Below are 17,886 nucleotides of genomic sequence, written 5' to 3' on the forward strand. Positions count from 1 at the left end.
TTTATTGATCTGGTTGATTTTAAGAATAATAATGGGATGGAGAAAGTGGAAAGAAAGAAAAAATAGAACCAAGCAATTTTTTAAAACACGTCAAAGTCAGCAATTTACATCAATAATATGCTTTCATTTTTTAAAATAGTTTGCTGTGTTGCTGTGAGAAACTGTTTAGAATGTCGGCAGAGACAGAGAGACAGGGGGAACAAACCTTCACATGCAAGCAGTAAACCTCAAGAAGCTCCCCAAGGTGTGACTGCCTCAGCAGCTTCCAAGGTAATTAAGCATCTTCTATGTTAAATACAATGTACCTTAAAAAATTTTTTTTTAAGTTCATGAGAACAAAGTGACATGGTATTGCTTGATAATCAGGCAGATGGAGGCTCTGGTCCTGGCTTCTCTTCTTCAGAATTGTATTATCAAGATTACTTAACCTCTCTGAGACTGGTAATTTTTGGTTACTCAGTGAAGATACTAATAATTTCTACCTCGTAGGGTTCTTATAAGGAAGGATTATATCAGTTCATAGCACTGAAAAATTCTTAATTATTACTATTTTTAATAGTTACATATATTTTCACAGAGTTCTGTATATGAATAATGCGCTTTTTAAATGGATATGCTTTTGGGGATAGGATTCCCATGATAGTCAACAAAAATATATTGAATGCCCATGAAATGAATGAATGGTGTACAGTATTTCGGAATGCAGCAGTGATTCTCATTCTAAATTAGCTCTATCTATTGTATGTTCAACTGACCATTTGCATCACTTCAGACTTTCAGTAATATGACTTAAGGTCCTGCATGCTTGACTGTTGCTTACTTCAGCTACAACTTGGAATCCCTTACCCTTGCTTTTACTGTTTTGTCTTATTTATTTATTACTATTTTATTTTAGTCACACTGTAGACTTCATGCAGTTCATCAGAATTTGTTTTAACCTTTAGACTTACACATAGCTTCCCCTTTCTTGAAATGTCCATCCTTATTTTTCACCCCAGTGACTCTGTTCCACTCTTGGCTTTAGCTTAAGTTCAACTCTCTGAGGAAAATGTTTTCTAATACCTTCACTGCCAACCCAGTCTAGGGGAAGTTCCTCTGTTTGATATTTTCATAAAACCTGGAATGTCTCTTGTCACTCACGGTACTTGTAATTAGATGTTTGATACTGAAACAATGAAGGCTCAATAAATGAAGGCATGAAGTAAAAGTTTAATTCATTTAAAAAGTTCTGTGGCTTCAAACTTTTGCAGTTTTCAGGCAGAACAGCCACACATTTAGTTTATCTGTAGTGTAGCGTCTTTCTTTTTCACTACTGCTAGAGACACATTCCTAAAATAATTAGACCATATATTATTTTATTGCTGACAAGTCTCCACAAAGCCCTTCATTGCTTAGAAAATTAACTAGAAACATATCAGCAGTCATGCTTCATGTTATTTGTGTAGGCACAGGAGACTGTATGTTACTTGAGGGCATGTTCGTATCTTATACATCTTTGTAGTTACAGAGCGTATATCGCACAGCACAAACTCTAGAATCAAACAGTTCTGAGTTTGTATCCTGGCTCTACCACTTACTGGTTTTATGAACCAAGACACATTCCTTAGTCTCTTGTGCCTCAGTTTTTCATTTTAAAAACTGAAAGACAGTTTTCCAGTCTTTAAAATGAATATATATATCTTAATGTATAAGGTGTTTGTATGAATTAAATAAAAAGCAATAATGCGTTAAAGTACTTAGTAATTCCAGAAATGCAGTGAACATTCAATTAATACTAATTTCCTTCCTCTCTCTAGCAGTTAGCCATTCAATATATATATCATGAAATGAATAAATAAGTTAGTATTTTTGAGAGCTTAGATCTTAAAGGTGTCTACTTAATTCAGAAGATAATAGGGAACATTTCAAGCTTGTCAAGCCAAGTAGTACACTGATTGTAGAACATGGACAAAAAAGCGCAGTGAGAGGGAAATCCATAGTAATTTAGTTGAGCTAGTCAGTGTCTCTCTAGCAAGAACCTTGGCAATGAAAGGTGGATTATAAGTGATGGATATAGAAATATTAGGGAAAAGTTGACTTGGTAAGAAAACACGTTTCAGAATAGAGAATCAATGGAGAGTTGTTTTTTTCTTTTTTCTTCCCTATTTTTATTCATTTTTAATGTGACACTTGAGTAAGTAAACCTTAGTTAATTTTGGTGTGTTACTAACCTGAGTGAACTTGTATTAGCCACATGGTTTCTTTGCACCTCATTTTTTATACTTTCTAAAAAGGAGCAGTAATACAAGCTTTTCCTATAAAAACGTCTCGAATTAGATTATGGACATAGAAGTACTTTGTAAACTGTAAAATAGTATATAAATTAAAATATATACAGAGTTTCCATTTATGCTATGAACAGTATATTATTTCTTTAATCTTTCTCTGATAAAGATTATTAACCTATTTTTACATACTAAAGCTGAGGTTCTGAGAGGTTAAGTATCTCACCTAAGGTTATATGGCTGGTTAGTCTTGGAATTGTAATGGAAGCCAAATAATTATCAACCTTCAAATACCATACTCTTTTCACTATTCTGTGCTGCAAAGGAGTCAATCATCTTAAGAGTGAAATAGAATAATTCAGGTTTACAGAGAAACAGAAGGAGACTTATTTATTATTAATTAGTTAGAGTAACAGGTTACTTTATATGCAGGAATTGTATTTGGTACTTTACATATATAATCTAATCCACACAATTCTTAACATATTATGTAAGTGAAAAAGTACTAGATTGAGTTTCAGGGATCTTTGTTGTCTTGCAAGTTTGTTATGTGACGTGTTACCTAAAATGTGTGGATTTTTGTGTCTTCAGCTATAAAAAGAATTTTGGTGGTAATGATCTTTAATGTCTTTCAGCTTTAATATTAACGCCACGACTAAAGTTTTTTTTTTTTTTTGCTCACCTTTCTAACATTTTGTAGATCATGAAATGCTTTCACATATGAAATCTCATGTAATAATGTAACGTAATAATTTCATACATTATAAAAGCATGATGGATAAATGAACGCGATGACTTAAAGAGACTTATTAACTGGAGGTAGGGAATGTGAGGCTCAGAAAAATTTACTAACAAGCTTGAGGTCACACAGCAGAGATTTGAGCCCAGAGTATAAGATTAATATTTTTTATGCCATAATCTTCTAGCCTTTCTTTGTCTATAGTGGTAGCTATGCTGATAAAGAATAAGAACACTAGTAAGCGAAACCATGACAAGAGTAGAAGAGAACAGAAAAAGTGCCTTGTAATAGCATATTGTTGTCAATAAATGTTGTTCAATGAAGGGAGGAGGTAAAGAATGTGGCCAGTTTAATGACTAAATTAAAGGTTTTAGAAATTATACTGCTATATAAGTTTCTGTATTATACTATTTTTTCACAATTCTCTCTTTTTTTTTAAGACTCCACTAGAGAATGTTCCAGGTAACCTTTCTCCGATTAAGGATCCTGATAGACTTCTTCAGGATGTTGATATCAATCGCCTTCGTGCAGTTGTCTTTCGGGATGTGGTAAGTTATGCCTGCTTGATTTCCCAGGAAAAAACTTTCCACTGTCCTTTGTGTAAAATAATTTAAATTTTATAAGAAAGCTGCATATTAAAACTAAATGTCCTAGTGTCAGGGATTGTAGATATATAACATGCTTCTGTTTGTAAAATGGATGAGCTTAGCTTTCTCTGAAAGCTTATTGATATGTTATTTTTTTAATGATGTTAAATTTTTATTTAATTTTTGTATGGATACTAAGAATAGGGATAACTTTGAAAATTATACTTGACTTTATCTTGAATCACCTATTCCTGTCTTTTAGTATTCCTTGCTCCATCTCTAGGTACTGAATATTTTGCTAATATCAATGTTCCTTGTATTATGGATAAAAGGGATTAATTCATTAAGGTGTTATTGGCAGTTACATTTGGGGGCAATTACTTTTGAGATAAGAATCTGCATTTTAAAATATAGATATCAATGGGAATTTGAGTTAGAAAGGTTGCTTAATAAAGCTTATTGAAAAGATAGCTTAAGGAAACGGTTTCATGGAACCCTCCAATTATATGATCACTTATCCAAAGTAAGGATAGATAAGATTGGCCTTTCCACAAATTGTGTAGAAACATACACAGCATTTCACAGCAGATGCAATATTGGCAGTACTCCTTAGTATAGTTGCTGTTTATCAACCATTTTGGATTCTGTTTTTCTTATTTTAATTGATGATTTATGAAACATAGAAGGAAGTTTATGTTTTAAATTTACATTTAATAATAAATTGGATAGAGTACTTTGTACTTGAGAAAGTGGTTAAAATATATTTAAGTCATACAGCATAATACTGCATGGTAGGAATATATGATAGAAAAATTCTCACTCTTTAATATACGTCAGTGCTTATAAATCACTAAGAAAATTACAACCATACCAACAGAAAAATAAGCAATGGATGTAAAATATGAAAATAAGGTAACAAACATATGATTTAAAAGTCAGTATAACCAGCAGTCAAAGAAATGCAAATTTAAAACAAGAGTGAGATAAATATTTTACCATTAAATAAACTAAAAAATTTAAATAATAGTACCTGTCATTACAAGGATGCATTGAAACATGCTCTATGACTTATCACTGGTAGGAATAGAAGTTGAATAAACTTTTTGGAAAGCTCTTTACCAACATGTGTTAAAACTCTTATAAATATTGATGCTATTACCCAGTGGTTCTCCTTAAGCTATTTAAGCCCATGTGCTCATCAGAGTTGCCTTCAGGAAAATTGATAACATTGTAAATATCCAATATAGAGCTTAATAAATCATAGTATATTCATTTAACAAGAAACTGTGCAGCTATTAACATCATATTTTTGAGGGAAACTTAGTGACATATAAAATGCTCATGATATATTTTAAGGGAAAGCAGCAGTATGCAAAAATACTTATACTATGCAAATATTGCATTTGTATGCCAAGTGTACATACATGCACATGTTCACCTTTTTTTAAAAAGTCTGGAAAAAAGTACCCAAGTGCTACCAGTGATTATCTCTAGGTAAACAGTTTTTATTTTGTACTTTTTTTGTATTTCCATATTTTGTGTAGTAAACCTGTATTGCTTTTATAGTTAATAAAAAATAAAGGAATTTTTAAAAATAGGAGATAAAACATATAATAGTATAAAAATCATGCTGTGAGAAACTCTATAATCTGGACTTGAATTTGGACTTGGAAAAAAAATTACTCACTAACAGTTTAACCATTTAGAAATGCGAATTATTCATCCTGAAAAAAACATGTTGTGGAAAGAATTTTTTTTAATGACAGATGATTTAAACATGGAGTATATCTTCATCTCCAAGAGACCCATTCGAACCTAACATAGAAGGGGTTTATGTTAAGTGTGACATTGCATTTAAATTGTTAGTAAATTCTGAATCAGGTTATTGTGGTGGATTATCATAATTTTTCTAGTATCTATAGATGTTTTGTAACTATACTGGATAACCCAACAGTGGTGCTTATTATCTTTCTTCCTGAAGGAAGGGAATTAGTGTTCCCAGGTGTACCTTCCAAACATCAGGGAGGTAACATAATTTGTGTTCATTGAGTTTATACTGTGTATCAGACACTTAGTATATATTACCTCAGCTTTCAGTAAAAGGTTAAGAGAAAGCTAAGACTCAAAAACATTAAGATCACACAGCTAGTGTGAGGTCGAGTCAGAATCCCAAGGTAGATCTTTGCAAAGCACTCTCTTTTTTACCACCATACTTCGTAAATTCTAAGGTACACTTTTATTTTCATTTTAAATAATCTCCAAAATTTGGAAGTGTTTTACAATTGCTATATTTTATAGTCAATTGTAGAAATTATAGTAAGATTTCTCCTTAACTTTTGAAATTTTTACGAATCAATAGTCATTTTTAGTTGCCTTAATTTCAAAACCACATGAGATAAAAAATTAGGTCTTTAAGGAAAAATTATATATGTAAAAGCTGTCTGTTACCCACAGAGTATGAAATACTAAATTCATAATATTTCAGAACAAATTTAATCGAGTTTGGTCATTTTCTGCGTTACCTGTACTAATTCTGTTTCATAGTATTAAATCGTCAGTAAATATTTCTCATTGTCTTTTTTTTCTAACAAATGCACATAAATTTTGAATCTTGCTCACATTGCACCTAAATGAAGTAGTAATGTAAAGTGCCTGTTTATGGCGTTACTAGACTTTAATGCATGTTTGTTTTCCTTATTTCTATGTTATCTATGGGCCAAGGTAATTACTTGCAGTTTTGGCTTGAGTATCACTTTTAACCTAGCTTAGAAAAAAGGCTTAATAACCATCTATATATGATGACTTGGATATAGTCTAATCTGGAAATAGTATTAGAGGTCATTTAAATTTGTCCATTAACAATTTTTCCCTATATGATGATTATTTAGGCTTTTTGGATAGAGCTCTCAAGGTTATATGGCTCTTTATATTTTTGCAAAGCATACTTATTTTAAAGTTATCTTCTCTACTAGACAGCAATCTGCTTTTTTAAAACTATTACCGCTTTGTCCTAACTTGGTCAGTCTTTTTCAGACCTTTTACCACGTTGCTGCTCTCCTCTGGAAAAATTTCATTTTGTCATTGAGCTTTGGAAATTGGGAGCCTCAAATACTGGCTCCCAATTCTGCACTGGAAAAATAACCTCATTTTTCCAGAGGAGAATAGTGGTGCTGTTACTTCTTTTTATCTGTTATGTGTCAGGCATTGTGTTAGCTTTTTCTTAAGCTGCCATATCACACTTTTAGCTCATATTGAACTTGTAAACAATTCAGGCTTCATGCTCCCCCATTTTTACACCTCCCCTAGTTTACTCATATTGTTTCCTGCTCAGGTAGTGGTATGTTAGAATTGTATATGTATTCCAGTTGTAATTTTATTCTGTTAATTTTTTTTCAGTTACTTGAAAGTATATTTGAAACTCTTGTCTTTTTTTTATTCAGATGTTAAATTATTCTTTTCAAGCTTGTGCTATCTGCATATCTTATAAATATGCATTCTCTGTTATGGAAGTAGTAGATACTAGTAGTGGAGAGGACAAAGAATAAAATTTTGTGGCATATTCAGCAAAATCTTAACATTCTCATTTTATGAAATTACATTCCAACCTGTAAATCAGATGATATATTTATGGAGTTTTTTATCTATACTTAGATGATACTTATTAAATAGCAGTGTATACTTAGCAAGTCATATTTTGCCTCCATAAAGAAGATGAAACAACAATAGTTTCTTGTACTCTAAGAACTTATACTTCAAAAGTTTTGAGTGTCAACACTGCCTTTTCATTTTATGCAGGATGATAGCAAGCAAGCACAGTTCTTAGCTCTAGCTGTTGTTTACTTCATTTCGGTTCTGATGGTTTCCAAGTATCGTGACATTTTAGAACCCCAGCGAGAGACTGCAAGAACTGGAAGCCAGCCAGGTAGAAACATCAGACAAGAAATAAATTCACCAACAAGTACAGGTACTTAATATTTGTCTAATTATTTGAATTTTCATCATCATTTATCTCCTTTTTATTTCATTTTACATCTAGATTTAAACTGGTTCTATTCATAATCACCTCAAGTATTTATAAGTAGGTGGTATATAAATGCCGATTTAATATTCTTTAATTACACAAAAATGTAGAATGATATTTCATTTTATCAGAGAGTTTTGGTTTTAATTTTTCTATTTATTAATACAAATCATTTATACTACTGTTTAATATGCAAATAACTCATATATTTTAAATGTATAATTTTAAACTTTATAAACATATGAAAGTAGGAGGTCCTTATAGAGTAGTTCAATATCAACAATAAGCCAAAGTGTAAATCTTTATACCCAAGATCAAAGATAGCATCCCTCTTTCTTTCCTTCTTTCTTTCCTTCTTTCTTTCTTTCTTTCTTTCTTTCTTTCTTTCTTTCTTTCTTTCTTTCTTTCTTTCTTCCTTTCTTTCATTCATTGTGTATAGTTATTTCAGTATCTAAATATTCTGTCAGAGATTTATAATAAACAAACATACATTCTAAACTTTATACCAAAGTTGCTTCAACTAAAATCAAAGACTTCTAGACATCAGTGAACCATTTTGGATCATGTTGTCTTTCTCATCTATAGAAGATGCTCATGTTGTAGGAGTTCATGCATTATCAGCTTTATCTACTCTGCTTGGAAATGATAAACACATTTTCTGGCAACTAATATTTTAATATCATGGGGAGCCTTTTATCAATTGCATTTCTTGCCGGGTGTTTACATCTCTCTGTTGTTTGCAGTGTGACCTTAGTAACCCAGTGGTTATTTCATGTACCACTGGATTAATTTGTAATAGAAATTATCTTTCCTAAATAAATACATATGATATACAAATTAAATGAATATTTTTAAAAGTGAGTAGAAATTAGTGGTCAAATCTCTGCATTTTGTTTTCCATATTCATATCATATCTCATTTACTTTTTATCACTGTTGTGGAAATACAGATTCTACTTAACTATAATTCTTTGCTGTTGCATGCTGTATTTATTTTTAGTACGTAAACATGATATTTCTTTGTAGTATACTTTTACTTTTAACTTTATTCTTCAAATTAAATGTTATCCTACCATTGCAGTTTATGTCTTTTGACCATTTAAAACCCTGAGACTCCATATGTTAATCAACTCTTTCTTCATTTTTAATACATGCATAACAGTCATATATGTATAAAGCAAGCAATATTTTAGTGAACCTTCCAGTTCTGATTTTCTTCTGTTTGTTGTATGTTGTGTATGTTGCTAAAATTACTCTACTTAACGAGTATATTATTTCCTTTCTCTTAAATACATAACTTCTTTCCTTCCTCCAGAGATGTGGTCTTTACTACTAGTATGTTTGCATGTTGTAGTGATATAGAACTGTCTTGGATCTTCAGTGGACCATGTTGCAGGTTGTTACATGCTGGCTCAAATTTGATTCCATAATTTTCTCCACAGTTGTGGTCATACCATCTATCCCTCATCCAAGTTTGAACCATGGATTCCTTGCCAAGTTAATTCCTGAGCAGAGCTTTGCCCACTCATTTTACAAAGGTAATATTAACCTCATCTCCTGACCTGTTTGGGTATTCTTAAATTTCATAAATTGTTATACAATAACCATCCATAATCTAATTGTTTATAAACAATCATACACCTCAGGTTTCAAGAAGATATAATATGTTGTATTTATACCTGGCTATTGAGAGCAAAATATAGTTTTTATATTTATATTCCATTATATTTCTTTAAGTATCATCTGCAAATTAAGGCTGCCTAATTATATGTATAATAATATGCACAGTGGTGGCATTCACTGGAGATTGCAGAAGAGTCACGTCTTATTAGTGGGACTAGATTAGCCCTAAAATGAAGGCTACTATGTAATGACAACAAAAAAGTTGAGAAAAACAAGCCTCGAAAGCATCAAACTGATAAGTTATTTAATTTTCTGTCGGAACAAAATTACAACTCTTTTTAAAGGAATACAAAAAAATTCTTCACCAAACAATGTAAAATTCAACATTAAGCATCTAATAAAAAATCATTAAATGTGCAAAGAAGCAAGAAAATGTGATGCATAAGCAGAAGAAAAAAATCAGTCAATAGAAACAGATTCAGAAAGGATAGATATAGCAGAATCGTCAGATAAGGGCATTCCAACATCTATTATAAATATGTTCAAGATGTTTTTCAATTTAAAGGAAAAAGTGAACATAATGTGAAGAAAAATGGAAGATTTTTGTAAAAGAACCAATTTTCAGTCTTAGAGATGAAAAATAAAATAGCCAAAATGATGTCTCTGGGTAAGATTAACATGAGATTAGTCTGTGCAGAACAAAGGTGAGCCAAACTATGCCCCCCCCCCCAGGATTTTCCCGTGTACACACCCTGCATAATTCCTGGGACAGTGAATATGATAGATTTTACTATTGTGACAGGGTTAATATATGTTAGCACAGTTGCTTCTTTTTTTTTTTTTTTTTTTGGCTTAAAACAGAAATGTATTCTCTCATAGTTTTGGAGGCTAGAAGTCCAAATCAAAGTGTCAGCAGGGCCGTGCTCTCCCTGAGGGCTCTACGGGAGGATCCTTCCTTGTTTCTTCCTGGCTTATGGTGGGTGCTGGCAATCCTCAGCTTTCCTTGGCTTGTGTGAGCATCAACTCCAATCTCTGTCTCCATCTTCACATGACCATCTTCTCTCTGTGCCTGTGTCCAGATTTCCTTCTTTTTGTAAGAATACCAGTCATATTGGACATGGGCCCCTCTCTAATCCAGTTTGACCTCATTTTCACTTGATTATATCTTCAAAGACCCTATTTCCAAATAAGGTCATATTCACAGGTTTTGGGGGGACATGAATTTGGAGGGAACGTTATTCAATCCATTGTAACTACTCAAGGGTTGGTTCATTGCTTTGTGGGTCTTTTAGTCTTGTCTTTTTTCTTCTTCTCCTTTGATACTTGATTTGCATCTTTTTAGCACAGTTGCTTTTAAGAAAAGGTGATTATACAGGTAGCTCTGACCTAATCACATTAACCCTGTAAAGGCAGAGAGTTTTCTCTGGCTGGTTTGGAAGAGGAAATGAGAGAGCCTCAAAGTGTGAGAGGGATCTGAAATAAAGGAAGTTTTTCATTGCTGAGATGGAGGTGACCATGCAACAAAGACCTGAGACCACCTTGTAGGAGCAGAGAGCACTTGCCGGCAAGGAACTGAATTCTGCCAATAACCGGAGTAATTTTAGAGAGGGCCTTGAGCTCCAGATGATACCACCGTTCAGTGTACTTCATACATTGGCTAATGATATGGAAGAACAACTTATAGAACAAATAAAGCAGCAAAGTATTTCTTATTACAACTTGATGAATGGACAGATATTTTTCATAAATGTGCAAACTTTGGACATAATGATGAAATAAAGGAAAAAATCTTTTCAGCTTTATTGTTTTCAAAGGTATCTAACTCTGAGTTGGATAAACTAAGAAGGATTAGACTAAATTAGATTAGATTAGATTGGAGTGTGGTCTGGAATTTGTTTTGTGTGAAGTGTGTTCCAAAAGGTTAACTGCAGTGACTAGAATATACTCTGGAGTAGTTAACCTGATTAAGGCGCCTGCATCAAAATATCTATGCACTGCTTTCTTTATCAAGAAAAGTTTACTATGAAACAATTTTAGCTGAACTGCATAATGGTCTTAGTGGTATAATAAAATTTTGAATTACTTTAAAGCCGATGTGGTAAATTTTCTATTCTTTTTTTTTTTTTTTTTTTTTGCGATACGTGGGCCTCTCACTGCTGTGGCCTCTCCCGTTGCGGAGCACACGCTCCGGACGCGCAGGCTCAGCGGCCGTGGCTCACGGGCCCAGCCGCTCCGCGGCATGTGAGATCTTCCCGGACCAGGGCACGAACCGTGTCCTCTGCATCGGCAGGCGGACTCTCAACCACGGCGCCACCAGGGAAGCCCCTCTATTCTTTTAATTATATGATAATATGGAAGGTGATAGTAAGTAACTGTTACTGCATGCTGTCATGCAGTGGTTATTGAGAGGAAAAGTTCTGTTGATGATGTTGGAAATACAAAGCCAATTCTTAGTGTTTTTACAGGATAAGAAACCAGTTTCATTCCACTCTTTAAAAATTAGTAGAACTTGGGCTTCCCTGGTAGCGCAGTGGTTGAGAGTCCGCCTGCCGATGCAGGGGACACGGTTCGGCCCCGGTCCAGGAAGATCCCACATGCCGTGGAGCGGCTGGGCCTGTGAGCCATGGCTGCTGAGCCTGCGCGTCCGGAGCCTGTGCTCCGCAACGGGAGAGGCCACAGCAGTGAGAGGCCCGCGTACCGCAAAAAAAAAAAAAAAAATTAGTAGAACTGGCCTCTTTGTCAGACATATAAACTGTGTTTAATGAACTTAGTACTTCCAAGCAGGAAAGGATTGCATCATGTATTTTTAGTGTGAGAAAAGATGAAAGAACAAAAATAAAAGTTAGAATGTTGGAAGTACACAGTTTCTATGATATCTTGCATAATTTAATAAAAATTATTTTAATAATATTTATTATATAATAGTTATTAATGAAGTATCTCTATCTTAAGAATGATCTTGATTTTGCTCATCTTGAAAAGTTATCTCCTATCATTTTATGTATTTGATAGAATGTCTTGTATTTTATTTTACATTAAAAGGAGATACGTATAAACAAAATTTATGGATCTGGAATCTATTTCTTTCATTGAAATATAATTTATGTTTGATTATAACTATATGGGATAAATTATTGGAAATGAGTATTGATGAACATTGAGGGTATATTTTGAAGATATAGCATTTCTAGTTTCATTTTGGGTAAAAGTATAAAATGAGTACATGTTCTGAGCTCTCTGAGTTCTCATTCTGTCAACATAACTCTGTGACACGGCTTTCTCCACTCTGCGTGTTATTAAAATAAAACAAAAATAGGCTAGCTATATGTTATTCCCATGAGTAGTAGTATTACCAGTTCTACTTGGATTAGATAAGTTAACAAGCAAAAGTTCATCACATTATAAACTTTAAATATTTATATTCCCAGTATTTGCTCAAAATGTTTATATAGGCATTTCTTTTGGGGAATCACTCTTTGCTTAAAACTTTTTGTTTATTTATGTGTACTGAAAAAAGTTACAAGTACAGTAACATTTGTCTAGATTGATCACCTATACCCACACTTTCAGTCAACAACATGGATAGTTTTTGTATTTTTTTTCCCAATTTACCTTTGTTCTGATTATATTCATTGAAATTTAATTTTATGTCTATGGAGTCAAATAATACAAGCTTTTATGCTTTTATTTTCTGTTTTGAGAAGACTGATCTGGACTACTCTTCAACTCCTTCACATTTTACTGCCTTTTTTCGCCTCGTTATTGAGCCTTTTAAAAAATTCTGAACTAGCTCTTTGGCCTCTCTCTTCTTAATCTTTGATAGTCCTTCAGCCCTTGGAGTATTGCGTAGTTTCTTCCTTGGACTTCTTGTCTCTAGTCATTTAGTCCAGGGGCCCCCAACTCCCGGGCCACAGACCGGTACTGGTCCGTGGCCTGTTAGGAACTGGGCCACACAGCAGGAGGTGAGGTGGGCGGCAGGCGAGCGAGTGAAGCTTCATCTGCAGCTCCGCTCCCCATCGCTCTCCATCGCTCCCCATCGCTCCCCATCACTCCCCATCGCTCATATTACCACCTGAACCATCCCCCCCACCAACCTTCCGTGGAAAAACTGTCTTCCACGAAACCAGTCCCTGGTGCCAAAAATGGTTGGGGACTGCTGATTTAGTCTGTTACTGATGACAGGTTTTAAAATAACATTATTACATAAAATAAAGTAACGAAATGTAATTTATATTTAATATAATACATTCATTTAATAAATATTTTATAATATAACAAATATAATAATTTTTCTTTCTAAAAATTTCTAAGGGATTCCTATGGTTTTCAAAACAGTTAAAATGTCTTAACTTATAGTGGCAAGACTACTCTAGTTCTAACTTATCTGGATTATTACAGTCGTCTCCAAAGTGGTTTCCTCGCCTCTTGTCTTGCTGATCTTTATTTGATTTTTTATAGTTTTGCCGCAGTTTATTTTAAAATATAAATGAGATTATGTCTCTTTTTGACATAAAAATTTCTCATAACATTTAGAGTAAAATATCACTACCTTCCTAACTTCATCTCATGTGGTTCCTGCATCTGCTCACTACAATGAAACTACCTTTTAGTTCTTTAATCATGCCAAGCACTTTCCTGCCTCGTGACCTTTGTATTTTGTTCCTAGTTTTTGGCTCTCTCTTCTCCCTATTTTTTATATGATTGGAGAGTGCTTATCCTTCAGGTGTCTGGTTAAAGGTCACCTCCTCACAGAGGCTTTCCCTGACTACTCTAGCTAAGGAGCTTCCACCCCACAACCACCTTATTTTCTTATCATGGCATCCTCTTTATTTCCCTTCTTGCACTTATACAATTTATTTATTTGTTTGTCTATTAGAATGTGTGCTTGAAGAAGGTAATTCCTAATATCTAGCATGGCACTTGGAAGTACATACAGTAAATATTTGTTAAGTAAATGGGTAAGTTATTGAGAAAGCTAAACAATTTTTAAAAAGCTGAATATTGATGGTAGCCATAAAATGTATTTCATTAATAAACATACTTAAAACAGAGAAAAGAAATTTTTATTCATAGCTTGTCCTAGAAGCTGTAGAAGCTTTGTGTTAATTTTCCACATTAGGTTTCAAAAGAAGAATGTTAATATGTAGGTGAACTTACAAATAAATATGTTGTATTAGTTTTCCTCTAGCAATTTATTGTCAGGGAAAAGAATTATGTTCACAGGAATTAAAATAATTAAGATATTGTGCCACTTATACGAGAACAGACATATGGCATAAACAGTCTACAAATAGGTAGGAATTTGTATGAGTATTTCATATATAATAAATATAACTTTTCTAATCAAATGGAAGAGGAAGTATTATTTGGCAAATGGTATTGGTATTACCAAATGGGGTAGCCAATTGAAAAAAATAAATTTATATCCTTATTCCATATAACAGGCTAAATAAATTCCACATGTATTAAAATTTAAAGCAAAAAAGGAAACTGAACATAATTCAAGAAAATTAAAATTAATATTTATATAATATAAGAAAAGATGTTTTAAATCATAACATCAAGTTGTAAAGATATGACTAAATAAGTTTTATTTATCTGCATGTCTGAAAATGTTAACAAAATTAAAAGAAAAAATGCAAACAGGAAAAAATTTACATTTAGTGATAAAAGTTAATCCTTAATAAATAAAGAACTCTTACAGATCAATTAAAAGAATATATCACAGTAATGGAAAAATGTAAAAAATAGCTGAACAGTTAATAAGAGAAAGTCAATGTAAGTACAAATAAGGGAAATTTATTTAAATCTACTCATAATCAAATACATTTATACTGAAACAAAACTGTACCAAAATTTTCAAATTGGGCAAAATTTTGAAGGGTGAGAATATAAATAATGTGCATTTTACATAGAATAAAAATATCCGTGATCCTTGTTCTACTAATTTTACTCTTAGAAGTATATATTAAGGGAACAATGAAAGATATGCCAATAATTTTTTTACCACTCAGTTTTTATTTATTGCATACTTAGAAATAAAGCTAACATTTATTAAATAAGTTGCTACATTCATATAATCAAACACTATGATTTCAGCTTGCACATTTGTTTTTATCTTTTGGAGTCATTTTTAATGGACTCGTAATTCATTATATGGGTACATTATAATTTATTTTACGAGTACTCTACACTGTCATTTGTATAATATTTATAGAATTCTTATTGAATACTGATGTCAAATATCCTATATATTTTATCTTATTTATAGCTGAAAATCATGCTCAGATTTCCCTAACAAATATTTTTTTTAAACTTCGACTCTTTAAAATAAATGTCTGTTTTCAGTATTAGTAAGGGTACCAACAAAAGCCTCCCTCCTCTCTTTTTTCTTTCATCTTCTAATTTGATCTTTTTTCCAACTTACCTTATGATTCATTCATTATTCATTCATTGCTGAATAAATGAATGGTTTCCTATTACATACTAGGTACTGGAGATACATAATAGTGATCACAAAGTCCCTATGTTTATGAAGCTAACATTCTAGTGAGGAAGATAGACTTTTAGAAACCACACACTTAAATATATAATTGCAAGCTATGTTGTATTCTAAGAAATAAAATTACAGATTATTATGAGAAGGTACAAAAGAAGAAACAATTTAATTTGGGGGTTGGGAAACGCCTTATAGAAATGATATTTAAGCTTTGAACCAAACAATGAAGTCAGTTAGTTTGGGAAAAAGACTGGGGATAGTGGAAGCACATTTCTGAAAAGGTAGCCACGTATTCAGAGAAATTCCTTGGCATATTTTGGGAACGTATGTGGGTGGAACATAAGAATCAAGTGAAATGGAAGTATTCCATAAATTTAGACAGGTAAGCAGGAACCAAATCATGTAGGGCTTGTAAACTATACTAAGGATTTGGTTTTTAAACTAAGCAGAGGAGTGTTATATTAGTGTTCCATTGCTGCCATAACAAAATACCACAGACTTACTGGCCTAAAACAACACAAATTTATTATTTTATAGTTCTGTAGATCAGAAGTCTTACATGGATTTCACCAGGCTAAAATCAAGACATCCTCAAGGCTGCATGCCTTTTTGGAGGCTCTTGAGGAGAATCCATTTTCCTTGCCTTTTCCAGCTTCCAGAGGCCACTCATATTCTTGGCTTATGGCTTTGTTTCTTATTCCTCCATTTTTAAAACCAAGAACTGTGCATCTTTCGGGCTATTCTTCTGTAGTCATATCTTCCTCTGAGCACAGCTAGGAAAGGTTTTCTGCTTTGAAGTTTGATTGAGCTGACCTAGATAATCGAGGCTAGTCTCTTCTCCAAGCCCTTCCATTTAATGTCCTTTTTGCCATGTAAGGTAATATTCACAGGTTATGGAGATTAGGACGTGGATGTCGTTGGGAGAGAGGGGCATAATTCTGCCTGCTACAAGTATCATACAATTTTACAAGAGTATTCTGGTTTATAATTTTACAAGAGTATTCTGAGTACAATGAGGGAATAGATTTAGAGGGGCATTGAGGGTAACTGAATAAACCATCAGAGACTATTGCTTTCTAGGTAAGAACTGCTATTGCTTAGGACTAAGGTGTAGCGGCAGTAGAGATTAAACAGGAAGATAAATTAGACATACTTTGGAAGTAAAATTGACAGGATATGGTAAAAGATTGGATCTGGGGCATGAGGGTATGAGAAGTTTTCAAAGATAATACCTAGCTGTCTGCTCTGAAGTACCAAGATGATAAGTAATCATTTGTCAGAACAAGCAAGAACGGAGGTAGATTATTTGAAGAGAATGACCAAGACTTCCATTTTTAGATGTATTAATTTTGAGATGTCTGTGGAAATCTTCTAAGCCTTTGGGAAGCTAAATCAAGCAAGTACATTACAGATGATAGCCTGATACATTTCTTAATCCTCATAGCACACATAAGATCTATATTTTTCAAGTGCGGTCCTTGCAGCTTTCAAAGCGTAACTAACTTGTTCAAGATAACATGGAAAACTAGTAAGTTGTGGAGTCAGAATTGAAACCTTTATCAATTTGACTACATTCCCATTATCTTTCTTATGACATGTCCTTTTCAGAAAGGAAGGAGAAATACCCAAAGTACCTGAAGGGAGGTGGGAGTAAGAGGTTGTTCTTTTAGGGTGGGAGATCCTGATCTGCAGATAAAAGGACGAGAGCTAGGGATGAGAGGTAGAAATTGAAGATAAGTAGAGAGAATACCCGATAGAGTGGTTGGGATCTGTAATTTTCTTTTCTCTTTGGAGTTTTGGTTAATTTTTATGCAATTTAACTAATTTGCATTTAATATAAACAAGATATACAAGTTATATACAGATCTTTATGTTTATTTTAAATTACTCTAATGTGAATAGTTTGCTTAGTATTACTATTTGAAAAGCAAATAAGTAATCTTGATGTAATTTTTAGTGCTATACTAACAAGAAGCTATATGTTCCTTTCATGTTATTCCTTATTAAGGTAGTTTGGAAAATAGCAATTTGAGTAATTTAATAGGTAAGAAATATTGAAACACTTCATAAATTATCATAAAACAAGATTTTTGGCGGAAGGAATGTGTTAAATGAGGTCAGCATGTAGAAATCATGTCATTTGTTGAACTTAAC

At 32.9% G+C, this 17,886-nt stretch overlaps 1 protein-coding gene across 1 annotated transcript in view; it reads left to right on the forward strand.

Annotated features, from left to right (window-relative positions):
• NBEA (neurobeachin) overlaps window positions 1-17,886 on the forward strand; it is a 627,916-nt gene that overhangs the window by 216,469 nt on the left and 393,561 nt on the right. Inside the window, exons 26-29 of the mRNA XM_060128644.1 lie at window positions 140-270; window positions 3,444-3,551; window positions 7,386-7,554; window positions 9,053-9,148. Of these exons, the coding sequence (XP_059984627.1) occupies window positions 140-270; window positions 3,444-3,551; window positions 7,386-7,554; window positions 9,053-9,148 (504 nt within the window). The remainder of the gene's footprint in view (window positions 1-139; window positions 271-3,443; window positions 3,552-7,385; window positions 7,555-9,052; window positions 9,149-17,886) is intronic.

The sequence above is a fragment of the Lagenorhynchus albirostris genome, chromosome 18 (genome assembly GCF_949774975.1).
Source record: "Lagenorhynchus albirostris chromosome 18, mLagAlb1.1, whole genome shotgun sequence".
NCBI lineage: Eukaryota > Metazoa > Chordata > Mammalia > Artiodactyla > Delphinidae > Lagenorhynchus > Lagenorhynchus albirostris.